Source organism: Poecilia mexicana, unplaced genomic scaffold (genome assembly GCF_051168715.1).
Source record: "Poecilia mexicana isolate PSO_F unplaced genomic scaffold, ASM5116871v1 scaffold_18, whole genome shotgun sequence".
Classification (NCBI taxonomy): Eukaryota; Metazoa; Chordata; class Actinopteri; order Cyprinodontiformes; family Poeciliidae; genus Poecilia; species Poecilia mexicana.
In genome coordinates, this window is record NW_028263387.1 from 437,136 (window position 1) to 458,227 (window position 21,092).

The 21,092-nt window shown below is 38.5% G+C and overlaps 1 protein-coding gene across 4 annotated transcripts in view; it reads right to left on the bottom strand.

The window, feature by feature from the left end:
• Nucleotides 1-21,092, bottom strand: part of camk2d1 (calcium/calmodulin-dependent protein kinase (CaM kinase) II delta 1) — a 117,686-nt gene that overhangs the window by 69,488 nt on the left and 27,106 nt on the right. For all 4 annotated transcript variants that reach the window (XR_015766206.1, XM_088015985.1, XM_088015986.1 and 1 more), the window contains one exon: nucleotides 10,541-10,600. Coding sequence is in view for 3 of the 4 variants with exons in the window: in XM_088015985.1 (XP_087872111.1) it covers nucleotides 10,541-10,600 (60 nt within the window). In the remaining variant the exon portion in view is untranslated. The remainder of the gene's footprint in view (nucleotides 1-10,540; nucleotides 10,601-21,092) is intronic.

Here is a 21,092-nt window from a genome sequence, read left to right on the forward strand (position 1 = left end):
GCGAAACTGTCAAGAAGTGGCTTTGTTATGCACCACAGTGGGAGGAACCAGAGTGACGCCAACCAGAGTCAAACTTGGGTTACCTCAACACATACTGTTTCCTTGGTTCATACAGTACCAGGCTTAACCTCATGGATGCTGTTCTACCATGAACAAGAGACTGTTGTTCAAAAAGGAGTCAGATATGTTTAAAGATCTATGCCTGTTTTCTTAAATAAAATGCAAGACTAATACAATGTTGTCATTTTTAACTTTATATGCACACATTTTTGGAAATATGGTAATTTAAGATAACTTTGAATGACAACCATTGTCTGCCAACAAAATTATGTGTTTATCAGGGAGGAAACTTTTAATGTTATGTTATGATGTGTAAACCTATCAGACCAAAATATTTACATGAATCAGTATTGATTCTTTAACTTTGATTCAATGTAAAATGAACACAAATGTGCATTTAGATCCAAAGGTAGATGATGGTTGAATCAACATTGATATAGTGGCAGTTACTGATTCAACATGTAAGTCACCGACCACTTTCAATATCATTTCAATATCATGCTTCAACATGGATTCAATGTTTCTGCCCAACGTTGTTTCAACATTGTTTTACTTTGCTGTGTGGGTACGCAATTTGGGAACAGCCAATCAACAGCAAGGAAATGAATGGCGTTTCTGGATTGGCTGCTTTGTAAACACCAGTAGCAATGTGTCCAGGGATTTTATCATTGCAAGCTGCATTTTCTTTAGAATATTTTAGATATGCTCTATGAAAAAAGTCTCTGAATAGATTAATTTTCCACAAATAATTTGGATTTTCACAGATTTTCACAAGGTCCTTTACATAAAACTTTTCATATCATTCCATCTCTCTGATCAACGGCATTTTAAAATGTATATTTCAAAGTTTAGTCACAAATAGCTATAAACTATTACTGAGTAGAGGCAAACTACGCTTTTTAATTGGTGATCTCCTGAACATGAGCCATCTGCCAAGAAAACCTCCACATGTTGAAAGTATGATTTGATAATGATAGAAAACATGCAGAGAGTAGCATGCCTCTGCCTTGGAGTTAGCTGCCAGATGTCGCTCTGCTAAAAATAGATCAATGGGAGTGATGTGCTGACTGTTCTGGGGGTGGGAGGGCCTGGATGTCAGGCTGTCTCTTCCACTCAGTTGAATGAGATGACGAAGGAAGAAACTGTGCTAGTGGTGCAAAGCCAATTAGCTGGACAGGAAGCTGACATGAAGCAATGAGGTGTGAAGTTTGTCACATCAATGCCGGCCAATGGGATCCTGTAGCATCGGCTCAGGATTACGGAGGTTCTCTACAGTCTGCCCTCAGATCAGGTTCACTTTGACAGATTTACACAAAAACAGGTAAGGAGGGTTCACAATGCCTTGTTGAAGTATTCAACCTCCATAATCCTTCATACTTTGTCATCCTACCAAAGTATTTGATGAGAGTAGTATGTCATCTTTGTCATAGTATGTCAACTATGACAAAGATGACTTACTTTGTCATCCTACCAAATGACAAAGTATGTCATTTGGTAGGATGACATACTACCAAAGTAGGTAGTATGTCTACTTTGGTAGACATACTTTGAAAGTAGATAATCTTTCATACTTTGTCATCCTACCACTGCAAACCTCAACTAAATACAGCAGACGTCATTGTATGATTTGCTTCAGTCTGACACCACACTGGGCATGTGTTCAGTAAATTATTATAATGACAAAGTATCAACATTCCTACATGTTCTCAATAAAAATCATAAATACATGTCATAGACAGCCTCATCATAACTGTAATAAATAGTGGTGGGACTTGATTAAAATTTTTAATCAAGTTAACTGCAGGGTTGGTAATTAATTGAAATTAATTGCACTTTAATCAAAAAAACAAAATAAGCAACATTTTCAATTAAAAAATACTTTTTACAGTTAACTTATTGAATAAATAAACATAGCATCTACAATAACTCTGAAGAATTAATGAGTTACAACAACATTCAATTTGCCTTTGGGGTTAGTAAAGTATTTTTGAATTGAATTAAATAACAACAAGGATACTTGTTTTTAATTTGTTATTTAGGTTATCCAACCATCAGGTTGGTGCATAGTTGAAAAACTGCAGTGTAACTTTTATTTAAAAATATGTTTTTTTATGTTAAAAATATAGAAAAATAAGATTTTTTTTAAATAGAAAAATATGAGCTACAATCTGTGGAGAATTAAAAAAAAAAAAATAGAGCTCTGCCCTCTCCCTATGGTCCTGCTGTTATCTACAGAAAACCAGAGCCTGTTGGAGGGATTTAGCACTGCCAATCATCCACGTGTATGCACTGCTCATACCTTTCCCCTTGCTCTCTGCTACACTAAAGCTGGCTCACAACAACAAAGCCTGCCATGAATGCACAAGCTAGTTAACATGGCCAACAACGATTGTGGATAAATGGTTTTCCTGGAACAGCAAGTTGATTCTCCAACATTAGGATATATATATTACCTGTGCATATATACAATATGTAGACTACCGATTACTGCTTGTATATTCACCATAGTTATATATATTGTAGTCTTAATATTGCACCAATATTGTATTTTTAATAATACTGCAACATATGTATATTACTGCTTGTACATTCACCACAGTCATAGTTTGTAGGTATTTAGTCTGAACATTCGCACTAATACTGTATACTATTATAATACTGTATACTCTATATATACACTTGTACATACTTTTGTATATTTCTGTTCACAACTGTATATTTACCACAGATACTGTTTGATACGTGTGTCAAAATATAATATTCTTCTCTGGAGAGTTTGACACTTCTGAGGATGTTAGTATCTTCTAAATCTTGACACAGTGTTCTCTTCCAATACCAGTTACTAATATTCCCTTCCTCTGATTTGTGTGTGTGTGTGTGCGTGTGTGTGTGTGTGTGTGCGTGTGTGTGTGTGTGTGTGTGTGTGTGAAATATATTCTTCCCTCCTACTGGCATCTTGTATGCAGTGTGAACTTTTTTAACAATTATTTTTTATTGTTTCATACAGGCAGCTGTTCCACTATGAGAGAGGCCACAGCTCCAGGTTTGGATGCAGCTTCCCAGTGATCCTCTTCCTCCTCCTGACATCGTCTTCTTCACTGTCTCCTCATCTTTTATATACATAAATTATAGGAATATTTTGTCATGATTCCCCAAACACAGGCTGAATATCTACTTGTATGTAATTGTAATAAATACATTTTTATGAAAACATTGTATTTATTTTGCAAGATATGAGTTTGAAGCTCTGACTACATACAAGTTGATACTAAATAAATATGACAATTTTTTTAATGTTCCTTGCTTATAAATTCAGAGCTAAGAAATAATGGAAAGTATCAACTCAAAAGTTGTTCATTATGTTTAGTCAGTTGAGTCTAATAAGTTATAAGTAAATAATCTCATGAAGGGGACAAAGGTTTTCATTTCTAATTGGACAGTCATACTTCACTTATAAAAATTTGAAAAAATATTGTGTGTTGTTAAACCACAGAAGAGGATGAGGGGCCCATAACATCTTCCTAACACCAACTGATGTAAATGTAAATGAATGTATGTCTCTGTTGTTCTGCAGTTTCTGTTGTAATTTTATGAGTTGTCTTCTGTTGGATTAAACTCTGTAAGTCTGTGACGTCTCCACTTATTATTGTTTTCTGTGTGGCTACATGCAGTCCGCCGGGAGAACCTGGGATCGAAGAAGATTGAGCCAGAGAGTTTTCTTAAGAAATATTATAACCTAAAATCTTCAACAGGACGTAAGTTTGATTATATTAATTTTAGCAACAGTTAACATTGGTGCATGTGAAATATTAGATAGAGCATGAAAATATTTTGAGTAGATTTTAATTTAGGTAGATTTGGATAATGATTCAAGTTAAAATAAGGACTAATTTTCTTAACTTACATAAAATCACAAACGGTTTTGAAAAAGGACCTTCACTACAGAATGTCTGCTATCAGAGGAAACAGATGTGCTGTGCTCGGCAGTTCACAAAAACAAAAGTAATGGGGAAAAACAGGATGGGAGAGATAACTTCTGTTTAGGTCAAATTCTTTGGTGTTTTCTATGAGGTAAGAAAAACACTAAAATCTTGAGAAAACAAAACTAGTATTTGGGATATTATGGAATCGCTCAGGCAGGAAAACGACCAAAGGTCTAGGTGAAAAATAAATCTCTTTCTGGTAACTAGGGTCTTTGCTCAAATGTATAGAAAGGGAGGAACTGGGAGAGACTCCAGATGTAACTGGCATGAGAACATCCTGTTCTGAGAGTGACCTTTGCTCTCTCTTTCTCTTTATCTTTGGTTTTGAATAGGTCTCCCATCCTATCCAAGTCATTTGAAACTGCTTAGAGATTTAGAAGGAGAGGACACACCTTCAATGCATATATTAAAATTAGCAATACACCTCTTAATAAAAGTCTCCACTTCACAGCAGCAAGCCGAATTGCTTCGTTTTGCGGCCGCACGAGCCGTTCCCAAAGGCACCTTTGTTTTTCTCCTGCCTTTGCTTTTCTCCTATTTTTGCATTTTGTTCATTTTTCTACTTTTCTCAGGTAATTAATGTGTGTTTTATGGTTGTGATGCTGATTTGTTTTTTCTATGCATTTAATTGTCTGAATAAAACTCTAGATATGTATGAAGTTGAATGGCAACTGGTTGTTCTCTGTGTGGTTTCCACTGTGTACATGCGAAACTCTGGATTCGGGACACTAGAGGAAAACAACGAGCAAAGAAGTTTAACAATTTTAATCCTCCAGATTTAGCAAGTTCCACACAACATCACTTAGGATTTGTTGGTTTAATGGTTTACCAACCATTAAAGGTTGGTAGAAAATTGGGTGACTTGCCCTTTAGCCATTTACTGAATTGGAAGCTGCATTAGAAGCCTTTAGCTTCATATACAAAACAAAGTCTGAGTATAAGGCTTTCTGTGAGAAGGTATTATGATCAAATTATACATGCCGCTTTGGAAGAGTGTACAAAAGCACAGTGTGCAGAGCAGAGAGAACTTCCAGGCCAGACCATTTGTCAAAAAAGAAATAATGCAAATCGAAATTGAGCGCTGGTTATCTGTTTTTTCCATTTCCATTTTGTGCACTAAATGGGAAATCGGATAAGGAGCCGAACTGAGCCGTTAATCCGATTTCCGATTTTGGTTTAATAAACAAAAAACGAAAAAATGAATCTATTTTTATTTTTCATTTCAAACGAAAAAACAAACTGCCTGAGTGAAAATACATGGACCATGATCCTGATGTAAAGTGCCTGACAAATCTATTATTTGAGGGATCATATGCAAAGCTGCTCTGCAGTGAAGCTGATGAGCGAGAAGTCTGTTCGTCTTATCACCATGTCCATAATATGTGGAATGTGATCGTAAGAGAAGTCGCTCTTACAATAAGATCAAATTCAGTCTGTAAATCAATGCGTTGTTTAAGTAAACGTGGTGAGGGGGAAATAGCAATTTGTTGATCCAGATTGATATTAGTGGCAAGTTCTAGCAGTTTTGCTTTATGGAACTTATTCTCATGGGTGCAGTATGAAATAATTTGTCCACATAAGAATGCTTTAAGTGATTCCCAATGTAATGAATGTGAGATTGGATCCCTCTCATTCTGATTCATTGCAATAAAATCATCAATTTTAGCTATAATAAATGTATTAAACCTTTCATCTGAAAAAAGTAAAGGATGGAATCTCCAAGGTGTTACATATGGATGTTGAAAAGAAAACTTGATCTCTAATGAAAGAGGGGCATCGTGAGAAATGACAATAGAGTGATAATTAACAGCTGGAACGTCTGGAATTAGCTTAGTGTCGACAAAGAAGTAATCAATCCGAGATAAAGACCGATGCAAGTGGGAAAAGAAAGAAAATTCCTTGCTGAGGGGGTTGTAAAATTTCCAGGGATCAATGCAACCATTATTTTGACATGAAATCTGAGAGTGATCTAGACTTTCACGAAGGGACCAAATTACGAGGGTCAGAGTGATCTAGATTGGGATCGATGACGCAATTCATATCCTTGCCTACTATAAGGACATTATCATCTAAAGAGGGAAGGCATTCAAATAGCATATGCATAAAATTTGGATCATCAAAATTGGGGGCATATATATTCACGAACAGAATTGGGACATGAAATAATGCAACAGTGACAAACATCTGACATTTTTCGTTGATATAACTTTAGAAGCTGAAAACCAACTAAAATAGCAACCCCCTGGCTTAAGAGCTTTAAAGATTTTTGAAATTTGAGTGGAATACTTCAGAAACCCAAGCACATTTTAGTCTGACCTGATATCTGGTGTGCATGCGAGTTTCCTGCAAAAACACTAGGTCAGCTTTAAGACATTTCAAATGGGCAAAAGTCCTTGATCTCTTAAGTCGGCTGCCCATGCCTCTAATATTCCAGCTCAAAAATCTCACACAAGTCCAAGTTTGTGGGATATTCATATTATTATCATTAGTAGGCATTCAAGCTTTTTACAGAGAAAGGAAAAGAAAGCTGAATATGGACCACCGCCCCCCACCACTAAAAAAAGGGAATGAGAAAGAGAACAAAGAAAAAAAGAAAGAAAGAAGTGAGAAGGAAATAACTTTTTTGAAGTGAACAACTCCCTACCACCCTCCTTCCCATAACACTTACAACAACCCCATTCACAAACGATGGAGAACCCAGTGCAGACTCCAAAAGGAGTCAGATCCCTTGAACCTTTGCTTATGGTTTTAAGTTCGACAGTAGCAGTAAACCTGCAATTTGAGCTCCCAAAAACTTAGCAACATTCGCCACCATGGCACAACTTAAGTACAAAATTTAACAAACTACAAAATGTTAATTACAAAGAGAAAACAACCTCAGTGAAGCAAAGAGAGTAATAGGAGTCGGTAAATATGAAACATAGTGCGTAGAGTTATGTACCTTTACAAAGTCCTCTTATTGAGCAACCTTATGAACACGCTGGCCTCTTCTAGTGATTTAAACTCCTTCTCCATGGCATTGTGTGTGACCTGAAGGTGCACCAGATAGAGCAGTCCAAAACAGATACCCGGGATCTCGCAGAGCTAACAGCAGGCATCATTAAAGGAACCCTGGGCCTGGGCCGTCTTTGGCGTGTGGTCAGGAAAAACAGAGAAGTGTATGTCTCCAATCTTGATCCGCTGCTGGGTCGTAGCTCGGCACAATATGTCCAAACAGTCCAAGTGATAGTGCAGGTGGACCACTATAGGGCAAGGTCACTCTCCAGGTTACGGCTGGAGAGTACGATGGTCCACCAAGGGCTCCTCCTCCAACTGAAAACCCTCCTTAAGCAAAGTGGAGATGGCTGTAGAAGAAGTGGAAAAATTCTCTGGAATGCCTATCAACTGTATATTATTGTGGTGAGATCTGGCCTCCAGGTCATCACATTTAGTGTCTAATCTTTTCAGATCCACTGATGGTTGCTCAACCTTACCCTGTAACGGAGTGATGTCATCGGTGCATGTAGAGTGATGTCTCCAACTCGCCCATAGTATCCTTCAAGTGCACGCAACCAGCTGAATGATTGTAATACTGATAGTTAATTCTGACTTCATTGCCAGGAGCTCAGCCTTAGTCCTCGACAAGTTTTTGGTCAGAGTTTCTCTGAGTTCAGTTTTGATTTCAATCCAGAGTGCAGATAGCAGCTCGGTCTTAAAGGCCGAGGAAGGAGTGTAGCCAGTGAGTTCATCTGGGCAGGAGGGAGAGTCACTACAAGGTGGAGATGTAGCCTGAGAAGCAGGTCTCTATTGCTGTGCAGACAGTTTAACTTTTGAGCTGCCTGATTTATGCTGTAGACAGCGAAGTAGAGAAGATTTATAAATCATTCACGTTCGCTCAAAGGAGGACCGTGATTATCTTTCTATCGTTATGGAGAAGTTTGATGAATATGTCTTATCCCAGAGAAATATAAGAGAGAGATCCTGCTTTCACCAGCGTGTTCAGTGGCAGGGAGAAAAGACTCAGTGTTTCATCCGAGCGCTGTATGACCTAACAAACCTGTGAGTTCGGCGCATCGAGAGAGAACATCTAGGACCGCATTGTTGTCGGGATACAGGACAAAGAACTCTCCTGCCGGCTGTAGTTGATGGTGAGTCTGATGTTGGCACAAACGATACAGACCACCAGACAATCTGAAGAGGTGGCAGCTCAGGTGAGCCAACAGGGCAAATCGGTGAGATCAGTGGAGGAAGTCCACCATAAGAAGAGATACATGTATTGGAAACCAAAACACAGTAAGCAGCAAGGAAATAAAAAGGGACAAATGAAGATAAATGTGGGAAATGTGGATAAGTACAGCATTCTAGAAACAATATGTGCCCTGCAAAGAAAACTGTGTGTCACAACTGTCGTAAATAGGACTCTGGGCCAGGGTGTATAGGACCAGAAAAGCAGTAAATGGCATTACAGAGACTAAGGACAAAGCAACCTCATATTTCTTAGGTTTAGTGTGAGATAATCATGAGAAAAGCAAAACATGAACTGTTCAGCTGAAAGTGGATGAAAGTCCAATTGAGTTTAAAATCGACACCAGTACAGACGTCAATGTGATAAACGAAGAAACTTTTCACATACTTAACCCTGTTAGAGCTCTGAATCATCTGATCATGATCATGCTGACTATAGCACCAGACCTTGCCTTCTACAACACCACCAAACCAGTTTCAGCACATGCAAGCAGTTATGGGCTGGGAGCAATGCTGCTCCAGCTTCACAGAGAAGAGTGGAGGCTGATTTCCTACTGCTCCAGACTCTTCTCAGATGCTGAAACACGCTATGCACAAATAGAGAAAGAATGTCTAGCTAGTGTGTGGGGCTGCAGGGTTTCCCCCAGAAAACTTGCTCAGCCCGGTGGTCGGGGCGCCAAGGTGGTCCACCATGTTTTTGTATTAAAAGATGTTAAGTTGACAGGAAATGTAAAAATGTTACTAATTATATGTTACAGGAAAACATTGCCAGTGAAACGCTATTTAAACCCACAACTAGTCTTAAAAAAATAAAATAAAAAAATACAATTAAAATGAATATCAATTATTTGCACTTCTGTTTAATCCAAATTAAGTCAGCGGCTCCATCAGGCCCCCCAGGCCTTTGGGGCCCCATAAATGCTAATATTTTAACGCAGATTTGTTTATTGAGATGATCAATGCTGCTAAATTTCATCTAATGATTTCAGCATACATAAATTAAAAGATTTTAAATTGTTTAACATTTAAATGTAAGATTTTAAGGAGCTGGCAAGTTTACTTTGTAAAAGTTCAAAGAACAATATTCATAGTTAGATTGTTTTGTTACCATAGCAACAATCTGATGCTGTGAGTCTAATCTCTGAGTTTGTGCTCTGTTTGTTCACAAATATAAATTAGTAAATTATAACTTATTGTTTTTCATGTTGGCCAGTTAAACTACTCCCCGTCTCCCAGATTTCACTAAATCTAACACAGAAGCTGTTAGAGGCTCTGATGTTTTAAGCAGGAAGAGGGGCCCCTGCATGATGACTTAAATCATCATGCAGGATCCAAGGCTATATGAGGCCTTGAGCGCGAGGCAACGAGCAGAGGCACCGGCTGTGTGATTGGTCCGCTCTCCGGCTTTAAATGCATAAAGTATAAACGTATCTTTTAGAAATAAATCTGCTCTGTGGGTGAAACTATGAACAACAGAGACACAATCCGGCTTTAAGATTTAGGAGAAAAAAGAAATTGAGTATTTTTTTTTTTTTTCAATTATTAATTTTTCTAAAAATAAAAAGCAAAGCTTAGCATGGCGGGGAGCCTAGTAAAGCATGGCGGGCCGCCAGGCTTATAATACACTTTGGTAAACCCTGGACTTGTGAGAAGCTTGACAGATATCTGTGACCTAGATCAGTTCAGGCTGGAAGCTGATCAGAAACTACTGATACCATTAGTAAATAATCACAGCACAATAACGTTCCCTGGTGGTGTCAGCGTCTTAGCATGAGACTTATACTGTTTCAGGTTTGGATCTCATATGTACCAGGAAAATCCCTGTCGCCTCCGATGCTCTGTTTCGAAGCCCACTGTCACATGACAAAGACAAGAGTGACATGCACTCTGAGCTGGACAGTGATGTGGCGACTGTAATCTAAGGCATCCCTGCAACACCATCCAGGATGGATAGTCTTAGAATGGCAGCAGTTGATGGAGAGCTTCAGGCTGTCAAACATATATGACATAAGTGGCCAGAGTACAGCGACAATGTGCCATTGAAGATGAAGTGAAAAACAAACTTTCAGAAGCTTCAGCAGAAAGCTGAGATAAAAAAGATAAACTGAAGCTTTTCATTCTACAAGCATCAAATCAAACATTTAGCTACACAGATCAGAAACTAATGACTACAATGCTGCTGTCCATATCAACATCTACGTTGGTCATCAAGAGTACAACACAGAGTAAGGGAAGACAGAGAAATGCATTAAGCTGGAAAATAAATCAGTTACCAATGTTGGCGTGTTTGAGCAGGCGACAGATCCTGGCTTCACGCTCCAGCTTCTGGTGATCTGTGGGGAAGGAAAAAAAGTGTTACCCAAGTCCCCCTGAAATTTGGTGTCATCAGGTGTTATGTCATGTTTATGACAGTGTCATGTCAGTCTTATGCCCACCCCCTCAAATAAAGTGTTACCAATGATTTCTGTTAGTTTTAGTATTGACTCCAGATGTTTACATGACAGTCTCTAATATACATTAGAGTTTTAAGAGTGTTAAAGTACGATAACCAGTTACATCAAGTAGTGCAGCTGTACAGTTAAATGACACAGAATACCCGATTTAAGCTGGTTTTTGAACAGATCAAAATGTATTAATGCTCTCATGACACCAACAGTGGAAGAAGATAGCAAAAATAACAAACCCTATTGTATTATTACAGTTAATTATAATTATGATAGACAATTGTCCAGATAACAGTAAACCACAGGATCATCTTCCACCCCACTGTGGAGGACATAACTGCTGACTCAGATGTTTATGAGGAGTCACTGAGGACATTTGTTTTCCAATTCAAAAAACATAGGCAATGCTGACCCTACCCCTAACCACTGAAAGCACGGAGGGATTCCCCTCCGTGCTTTCTGAGGGGAAGGCACGGAGGGGAATCTCAAACAGCTGACAAAGTGCAACCCAGAGTCCAGCGGACATCGGAAATTATATGTGGAAACAACATTCACGTTTATTCAATATTCCGTGAAAAGAATATCCACAGAAATGACCAGGAGAGGAGTTGGAGCAAAGTTGCTACTGCAGTTGATAAACCCAGTAACTTTTCAGCTGTTCATCGTTAACGTGACATAAATAGGTTATAATGATTTTCAGTCAGGACTTCATGCTGGCACTAGCCACATGCATTGCAGGTAGATTGTAGTAAAACATTGATTAATGCCTGGTTTTAAAATGAGTTAACTGGACTTATAGTCATTATTTTGAGTCCATTGTTGGACGGCACGATCGAACCCGATTGAATCCGTTAAACATGGAATTTCTGTCGGATAGTGTGTGGTCTCAGGTTTTTTAAATGGGCCGACAATCAGCCGACAGTTCTAAGATCATGTAGTGAGAGCTGGGCATTACGCTAAAGAAATGAGGAAGGGAGGATCAGTGGAGAGCAGCAGAGTTGCTCTCCATTGATGACACTTTTTTCATCCAGTGTCATCAATGGAAAGAAAAAAAGGCAGGAAGAAACAATAAGCCGATAAAATAAAAGGAGGTCGTTAACTTTCATTTATCGCACGATTAATTGATTTATTGTTTATTGCGACAGGCCTAACAGAAATCTGCTTCTCATTTGCCTGCGCCAGCCATTGGGTTATCAATAATCAGATCAATATCCAGCTTCAGAATGGATCACAGGTGTGTAATAGTCTTAATTTTGGCTCTACTTCAGCACCACTGTTAAAGCATTGAGTTGCAGAGGAAGAGAGGCCACATTGCTGCTGAATTTTGTCCTTTATTATTAGTCCAAAAATCAAACCCTTTGTTACAGAAGTGAAGTAAAACTATTGATAAAAAGATTTTTGTTCACATTCTCTAAAACGTGATCATTTAAACTCTATTCAATAGGATGTATTTATAGAACAATTCACCACAAAGGCTGCCTCAAGGCACTTTACACAGAGAAATATGTAATCTATTCAATCCATAAATTCAGTCAAAAAGATTAGATTATCTGATTCCTGGTAAACAATGCAGTCTAGTACGGGTGCGCCAATGTATAGGCCCAGTCGATTTCTTTAATTTTGGGAGATTTGTGATGTGAAGCCGATCTTATCCCTCAATTTTATCTACCTCAGCAAAGATCTAAAAATCTATTACTGTCCTCTTTTACTCTGTTGTGACAAGGTTTGACTGAGACTGGCGCACCAGGTCATGTCTGCATGTTAGCAGTTAACAGTAGTGACCCCACTGTTACCAATTCAGCAACTTTCTTGCTATATTTTGCAGCATTTCAGACAAAAAAAAAAAAAAAGGTAAAAATTGAACTCGCAGGCCATGTTCTTAAAGAGCGCTAATCAGTGATTGGTCAGAAAACTGTAATCGGTGAACCCCTACACTCAAGTTTAGTTTATTACTGAAACTGCTTCAGATATTTTCTGTCCAATGAAACCCAGCAGATTGCTTCAAGTTACTGACTTGCAGTAGGCCGTCAGACTGATAATGCATGCAAATGCCAGAATCACAACTACAATCTACTGATTGACGAAGACATTTACTAATCAATGTCTATTATATCTCATCTGCTCATCTGTGCTCTCCGCAGTTCTTCAGATACAAATTCACTTGGAATGGGCTGAAATCATCAGAATACAGGACCTCACAGAATGTCCAAGAATTTTGCTGATGTTCATTATTAAGAAACAAAAACCAACAGTTTTAAAAACACTCAATGTCATTCTGGATGATGTTCATTTTTTTTTCTTTGTTTCGTCACACTTCGGACATGTCCTGCTGACCACATGGCTTTGGTTTCTGGGAAATCTAATTTTAGCCCTCTCACTCCCCCTCAACGGGTTATTCAAATTAGTTAAGCCAATGCCAGGCTCATGCAAATAGGAGTCAGCCTGCAGCTTTAAAAACAAAGAGAGGCACTAAATACAGGGTGTCCCATGTAAAAGTGGCCCACGTTACTATAGTATTACTGGCGGCCTTCCGTAAAGAAAGAAAGAACTTGAAATGCCAAAATCTTTACTCATGCTTTACAGAAAATTCTGGAAATGATCCCCTTGTGCATCAATGCAGTATTGGACGCGCCTCAACATATCGTCATATATGCGACAATATGTTGCTCTGAATTGCATTCCGAATGTCGTCTTTCAGCTGCTGTAAAGTTTTTGGGTTATTAGCGTACACTTTGAAAAGTGTACGAAAAAGTTTAAAAAAAGTTTTAAAAAGTAGTTTAAAAAAGTAGACTACTTTTTCGTGGGCCACCCTGTAGTACAACAGTTCATGAAATATGCTCCAACGCTGTAGGAACACATGTGAAGAGAGATCTAGGAGGACAGAGAGGGGACTGCATGGATCAAATTTGTGACCTCCCAGCCACTTCCAATGAGTTTTACCTTATGCATCAGCATCTAAAGTCTTATTGTCCAGCTTTAGTTGGAATGAAAACTTTTTGATCCACTCAATGTTTTTCCCAATACTCCTCAACGTATTCTCCATGTGTTTTGTCAACCAGTAGAAGGTTTCTCAGGCATCAAGGGCATCTTCAATCCACAGTATGCACCAGAGTGGTCAACAAGAAAGTGTGCATTCTAAACAACAGTGGAATGCACTATGAAGCAGCAGTTGTAATGGCTCGACACACTGGGAGCAGTAAAAGACAGCAACAGGACAAAGTCATTGCCACTCTGGATGAAATCTAACATACGGACACAATAGCAGTGACATAATCTAAACATTTTCCAGTGTTCATGTGAGTGTCACAAGTCAAGGTATACATGCCTAAATGCTTGAAATTTCACATGTACAAATTTCTCTGTTCGCTAGGCTAGAGGAAGGCAAGCAATTGTTGCCTCATCACGCAAGTTCCATAGGATATGAATGGAGAGGGAGTGAAATGGCCTCCCATGTGTCTCCCATACATCTTCAACAACACTGATGCAAGAAAGGAGAAAATAATCTGCAGTTATTAAGGCATTTGCTGCAGTCTGTCCAGCTGAATAAGTTCAGTCATTTTACTGCTCAATGTAGACTCCAACTCTCAGGACACCTATTTTAAAGGTTTCTGATATGTCCTACTGGAAGAAGATCCCTCTAGGCAGAACCTTACAGGGTCCAGTTCGCTGGTGGGTAGAAGAATTTACTCCTTCTTTCCCTCTTGAACTGTTTGCCTCTGTGACACTCTCTGCTTAACACCATGGCTAATTTTTTGTTGAGCAATATTTAAATTTGGAGCATTTCGGTTCAATTAACCACAAAAATAAGACGACCCACATACATGTTCTGATAGATAATCAGAAGTGCAGGTGTTTAAATTAGCTAATCAACCACCGCTAGTGTTCAGGCGATCACTTCATAATGATCGCAAAATGATGATTCAAAAACAAGTCTGCAATGGACAGAATGTTCTGTTTGGTGTTTTTATGTACTTTTATGTGTGGGAAATGTTTTTGTTTTTTTTTAGTGTTAAATCCTGATGCACTTGAACTAATCTTTGCTCTGAGCTCCCAGGGCTGTTGCCATGGCAACAAGTCTACCTGTGACGTTAAGCTAACAGACTGAGGGAAAAAAAAATACAGTCACCCGTTTTTCTACATTTTTCTCATGGACTAATTGCATCATTTGTTTGTAGAACGTGGTGATATTCAGATCAATCATCAAATAGGATGAAATATTTCATAAAGCATATAGGAGCCAAAGTTTGTTACATTCTAAACCATGACTCCTACAGCGACAATTAAACAAAATTAAATTATTGGCCAATATCAAAAGAGAAAGTTGTTTAGTTCTGTCTTGTGTCTTTACAGAACTGACAGAAACCAAACTATTTATAGATTTATATGCAGAGAGAATATATATTTTACATATCCAAACATCAGCATCTCAGCTTTAAGTCACATTTTATAGAATCCAGTAACATCAATGGTCAATCTACTCACCAACTGTTCCAACCAGACCCAAAAAAGGTTTTGCATCTTTAATATTTGCTAAATATTAAAGACACATCATGTCTCATCTACTGCATGTAAGTCAGCAGGACAAAAGGTTTTGCCAACCAACTGAAGGACAGCTGTGGAGTCAGAATCACATAACTGAAAAATACCAAGTTTTCACTGACAAGGATTCATTTGGTTACACAGAAGTTACCAATTCTGCTTTTGAAATGTTTAATAACATTTTGATTGTTATAGAAACTTGTGCTGTTGATGTTTTTAACACTTGAATAATCAGACAATAAAAGGCAAACGTGATAATTCTTCACAAAAAACATTACTGAATTATGACACTGTTTACATCTGTAGGCAGGCATTGAGCAAACACAGGCTGATTCCATAAATTAGAATATGACTGAAAAGTTCCTTTGTCAGCAGTTCCATCACCAAGTGAAAGACATTATTCAGATTGATTAGATGTTTTAACAGCTGCTAAAAGGTTATTTTCAAAAGGTACTATTAATCTGACAAGCCTGATTAGGACATATATCCTAATTTATTGAATAAGACTGTCTGGCATTCACATGTCAGTTTTGGGATTACTCTTAGAACTTAAAAAGAAAAAGTCATCCAGTAACTGTGGGTGCATCAGCGCCCCCTGGCTCCTCCTCGTCCCCACCAACTTGCAACATAAAGTTGCGCCCTTGAATATAACAATAGCAGATCTTTAATGTATTGTGGTGCATTGATTGATTTATAAACCATCGGTAGTATTTTAAAGTCTATTCTGTGAGCTATTTATCTCCTTTTAGTCTTCGATAACAACTAGATGACTTTATGTCCTGATACAAACCTCAAAAACCAAAATGGATGCACTTTTTTTCCTGAATGTACTGTGAACCCTTCAAGGATCATTTCTATTTTTCCATCTTTTAAACACAAAACTTGGTACTACATCATCTACTGCCCCATATTTGAAAGTGCAGCATATCCGCACTAGAAAGTGAATCCACTGACAGCTTTTGGCAACTTACGATGTGACGGCAGCAAATAAAAGTGAAGGAAGCCATAAAATCCCAGTCTTTCCTCACAGGCTAGTGCCTACAGAAGAGGGCCAGCCCTTAAATCCAATCTCCTCCCTCTAATCTGCTAAAGATCAGAATGAGAACTTCTCGGAGATAAAAGATAAGAGGGAAAATCTTTTCTCTTTCTCACCGACAGGACAGAGGGAAAAGAAATAAGAGGAACACATTAGTAGGGAACTAATAACTGAAGACTGTGGTGTGGTGATAATACTGGCCTGTTTAGCAGAAGCTTGGCAGATAACTGGGTTACATCTGATTCTGGATAGGTCTGGACACCCAAACTGCTCATTTATTCACAAAGAGCATCCATCCAGCCCAACAGATTTGATCCCCCCCAGAGCATAAAGAGGTCTGCACCTGCTTCACATATTCAAACATCATGCATCACTGATTTACACAATGCTGCAACACAAATCAACCCCATACGCTGAGGAAGGAAGCATGAAACCAGGCAGCAACATCATATTCACCCAAACAAGACGTGCTCTGCAGCTGACTGGGACGCCACTGCACTCTAATGAAAGAGTTGCAGCACCATGAGAGCTGCTCCCTTTTAGTAAGACCCTATTTGGGAGTAGCACAGATGTGAGCAGTGGCACAGGGTAAGCCAGGTTTTAACAGTTTCAACTCCTGGTGGTTAAGGGTTTTAGGCATTTTCAGACCTACAATGATGCTGTGTATGTGCTGGCTGAATGTTGTCACCATGAAAGCTTCCTTTGGGAACTCAGACACACTGGAACATACTGTAAACCCACTTCAGCAACTCCAGGTTAAAAGCAGACTGAACCTCCCTAGAGGCAGCAATAACTTCTTCCTCTGTTGTCTTTTGGTCTCTGCAAGCCAGCACTTGCAAAATTACCAACAACCCGGTGTGACAACATTCCAGTTCAACTCAAGGAACACAAATTCACTGGAAAATACACGGGCGTTTAGAAACACACACACACACACACACACACAATGTAGTAAGAGCTGAGGAAAAGTACTACAGTCAGCGAGGGTTTAAGAGATTAAGCCGAGATAAAACTGGAGTCTGCCCTCTAATTGAAAAGGGGGTCTATATATAAGCTTTGTCACTAATTTTTACATTTACATAAATGCACCAAATTCAGACTGAAATATGAGATTTAAAAGGTGAATAGTGAAGGTGGGTGACATCAGAAACGCCATTCACACCCCATCAACCTGTGGTGAAGAAAAGAACATTCCCTGCCAGCGACCTTTATTTAACACCACCCACCTGACTCGCACCTCTCGCTGTCACCCGTTTGCTCCATCTTGAGTTTTCCTTATGAAAAGCAGAACCACTTCATCTGGCCTGTCCATGTCACAGCGGGCAGCTTGCGTCTTACTAAAGCCATAAGCATTCATCAACATTTACCACCACTGCACTGTCCTTTTCCAGCAACAACAACATGTCTTCTCCAACCATCCAGCTATATTCTACTGGAATTGAGTAGTAGTGATATTGCAGGGTTTAAATTAGGGCTGTTGTAAACAAATATTTCAGTAATCAAGTAATCTATCGATTATTCTTACAATTAATTGAGTAATCGGATAAAAGAAAGATAAAGTAAAACACTGGTAAATCTAACATAACAGCCGTATTACTATCACATATCAACATCAGTCCTATTTTTCACAGTTGAGCTTCCCCAACAATTACTTTTCTGTAGTTTAGAAAATGAACTTGTAACAATAACAGCTCACTTTCTAAATTAACCTGAAGAAAAGTTATACAAAAATCTGAAATTATATTCAATTCAATAATAAAGAGTCAGGCTCACAAATACGCAAGTAATAACCTGGCCAGAACACGGTGCGCTAAATAATCAAATGTAATTTAAGAAAGCGTTAAGGCAGATAAATTTTCCTCGAAGAATTTTAATAATCGAGGTACTCGAATCACTCGAGGAATCATTTCAGCCCTACTCATCATCACTTGCTTGCTGATAAAGTCCTAACCCTCATGTAGTAAAACCACCATTCACCTTTTCTTGACAGAGAAGGGTTTCAGATATGACCATATTTCCCTTAGCTCCACTCAAAGCAGCCATAATCCACAGTGGATAGGCGGGTGGAGGAGGTTTACTTGATGTGATGCAGTGACAGTGGCACGAGACTGGGATTATAAACCCTGGATTACACATGCAAGCACAGAAAAACACAAATCCACCTCTGGACATGCTCCACATTTCACTCGCACTCACTTTGCCCTGAATAATGCTGTATCAACCCATCACACATATCTTTGGACCTTTATGAACCTGCCTCATACACCACTTTCTGAGAGACTATCAAACAAGTGATAAGTATTGGCTATTGATCTTGTTCAATTACCTTGAAGGACAGATCCTAAAACAAGGGTATAGAGTAATTTGCATTCGATGAAGTGTAACCCTGAACAACCGAAGACATTTTTCCCTCTCCTGTAGCTCATCAAGTCTGTATCTAAGAGTCAGTCACACTCAAGTGGAGGCGTTAAATCTCAGTGATGTGACACAACCTTAATTATCCACTGCTGAGGGCGCCATCAACACTAGCTCAGACAAATTCAAGACAGAATAGGAACTCTCTGTTTGTCCAATGAAAGCACTGAGGAAGTCTTGTATAGATTTCTAAATGGGGACTTTGAAGCTTTGGTATTGACTGCTATGAACATAGAACTAATAGATCCTAAAAAAATAAGATGTAAGAAATCAAAGGGAAAAAATAATTGATGGATGTTACCTTTTTTTTTTTACAATAACATACTGTAAGTGTTTCCCATATATGAGAAATGAACCTAGTTGTTTAAATGCTTCTTACATTAAAAGGAGCAGTATTCTGTGGTTTCCAAATACAGGGTCCCATTTTACAGCATAATGAAGTGACTATCATCTTCAGTTGTTATAAAAACGCTGTATCAAATATGACTTAAAAGAATTTTAACACCTAAATTGGGCCTCTGTCTCTTTAAAAACTCCTGCCCTTTTTCACATTCTGCCTTCAGGAAGACGCAGAGTGTTAGCTCCTCTAACCCTGTGAAAGAGTTTTTACCAGCATTGCACTGAGAAGTAAGCCTGTCACAATAAGCAATATATCAATTAATCACATGACAAATTAAAACCAGCTCAATACTTTTCATTTGCATGTTTTGGTGTTTTTCTCTTCTCTCTCTCTCTCTCTACCAAAAACTGGATCTCAAATATACGGAGCCCTCCAGGGGACATGGGGAATGTTTTTTCTTTTGCGTTCCCTCACAATAATCTACTGATCAGTTCATGTGGCATAATTGATACTGTAAGCCTTTCTTACGGTGGCTGCCGTACTTTCTGCTTTAATACAAGGTTATGTAAGGTTTTTCCATGTATGTTAATAGCTCCTGGTGAAATATCTGACATTTTATATCTTTTTCTTTAGTGTGGAAAGCCACAACAAACTTATATTTACAGAAACTTTCCGTAATTAGGAAAGAAATAAAAATACATCCAGACTATTTCTGAGTTATTATCGTGGGGCAATAAGTCATCCGACAGCTTTGATTATGTCTCTTATTGGTCTGAATGGTTTAAATGGCTGCTTTCTGTGCCGTTCCATCTGAGCCTTAGACATAAACATGCAGTAAATTAATTGATTTTCAATCAGTTTTTTGCACCACATAGTTCATAATAATAAACACGTTTTCACTGAGGCTCTGTAAGAGCTATATGAATGAAATAAGTAATTATTGATATGACAGGAGCAGCAGCTTTGACACCTGGTGGTGGGCGTGTCGATGTGGGCGTGATGTCACAGGTATGAATGGGAAAGAATGGTGTGCTGGATTTGTGTGTGTGAGGAAGCGGGTGAGCCGGGTGGTCAGTCCTCGCAAAGATTGGAGCATGATAATCAAAATGGAATAAATCAATAATTGTGACAGAACAAAGAGGAGGTTTGGAGTTGATTGATACACGGACAGAAAGTCTTTTTATTTACTGCATGTTTAAGCCTGCTAAGGCTAAGATGGAACGGCACTGAAAGCTGCCCTTTAAACCATTCAGACTAATAGGAGACACAATCAGAACTGTCAGATGACTTATTACCCCGCGATAACTCAGATTGGATGTATTTTTATTTCTTTCCTACTTACGGAACGTTTCTGTAAATATCATAAGTTTGTTGTGGCTTTCAACACTAAAGATATAAAACGTCAGATATTTCACCAGGAGCTATTAACATACATGGAAAAACCTTACATAACCTTGTATTAAAGCAGAAAGTATGGCAGCCACCGTAAGAAAGGCTTACAGTATCAATTATGCCGCATGAACTGATCAGTAGATTATTGTGAGGGAACGCAAAGGTTTTGCGAGGGAACGCCAAAGAAAAACCATTTCCCATGTCCCCTGAAGGGCTCTGTACAAATTTTTTTTAAAAGAACACTTCTGTTTACAGATACTTCATAATTCATTTTATTTTGTTGTCTGAAATGGAAAGAAATGTCCAAAATAAATAAAACGGTGTTAAATGTTCATTAACCAGAATCAAAATCCCTCTAAATATTCATTAGAATTTTAAGTTTGTTGATTTTTGATTGATTTATTACTTGAAAAATGTCTTAAAACATTATAATTTATTGAAATAACTTCTGGGACAAATTTTGTTATTGTAACAGGCCTACTGAGAAGTTGCTTGTATAATAAGCTCAGCAGATGCGCAGTTTTACCAGGTGTTTGCTAATTGCTGCTGGCTAGTCTGAAGGAAATGAGTGGGGCATCAACCTGTAAAGGATTCTAAGGTGATTTCCACATAGTTTCAGCTATCAGAGAGGGTGTTCTTTGAGGTGGAGCTTCATCGCT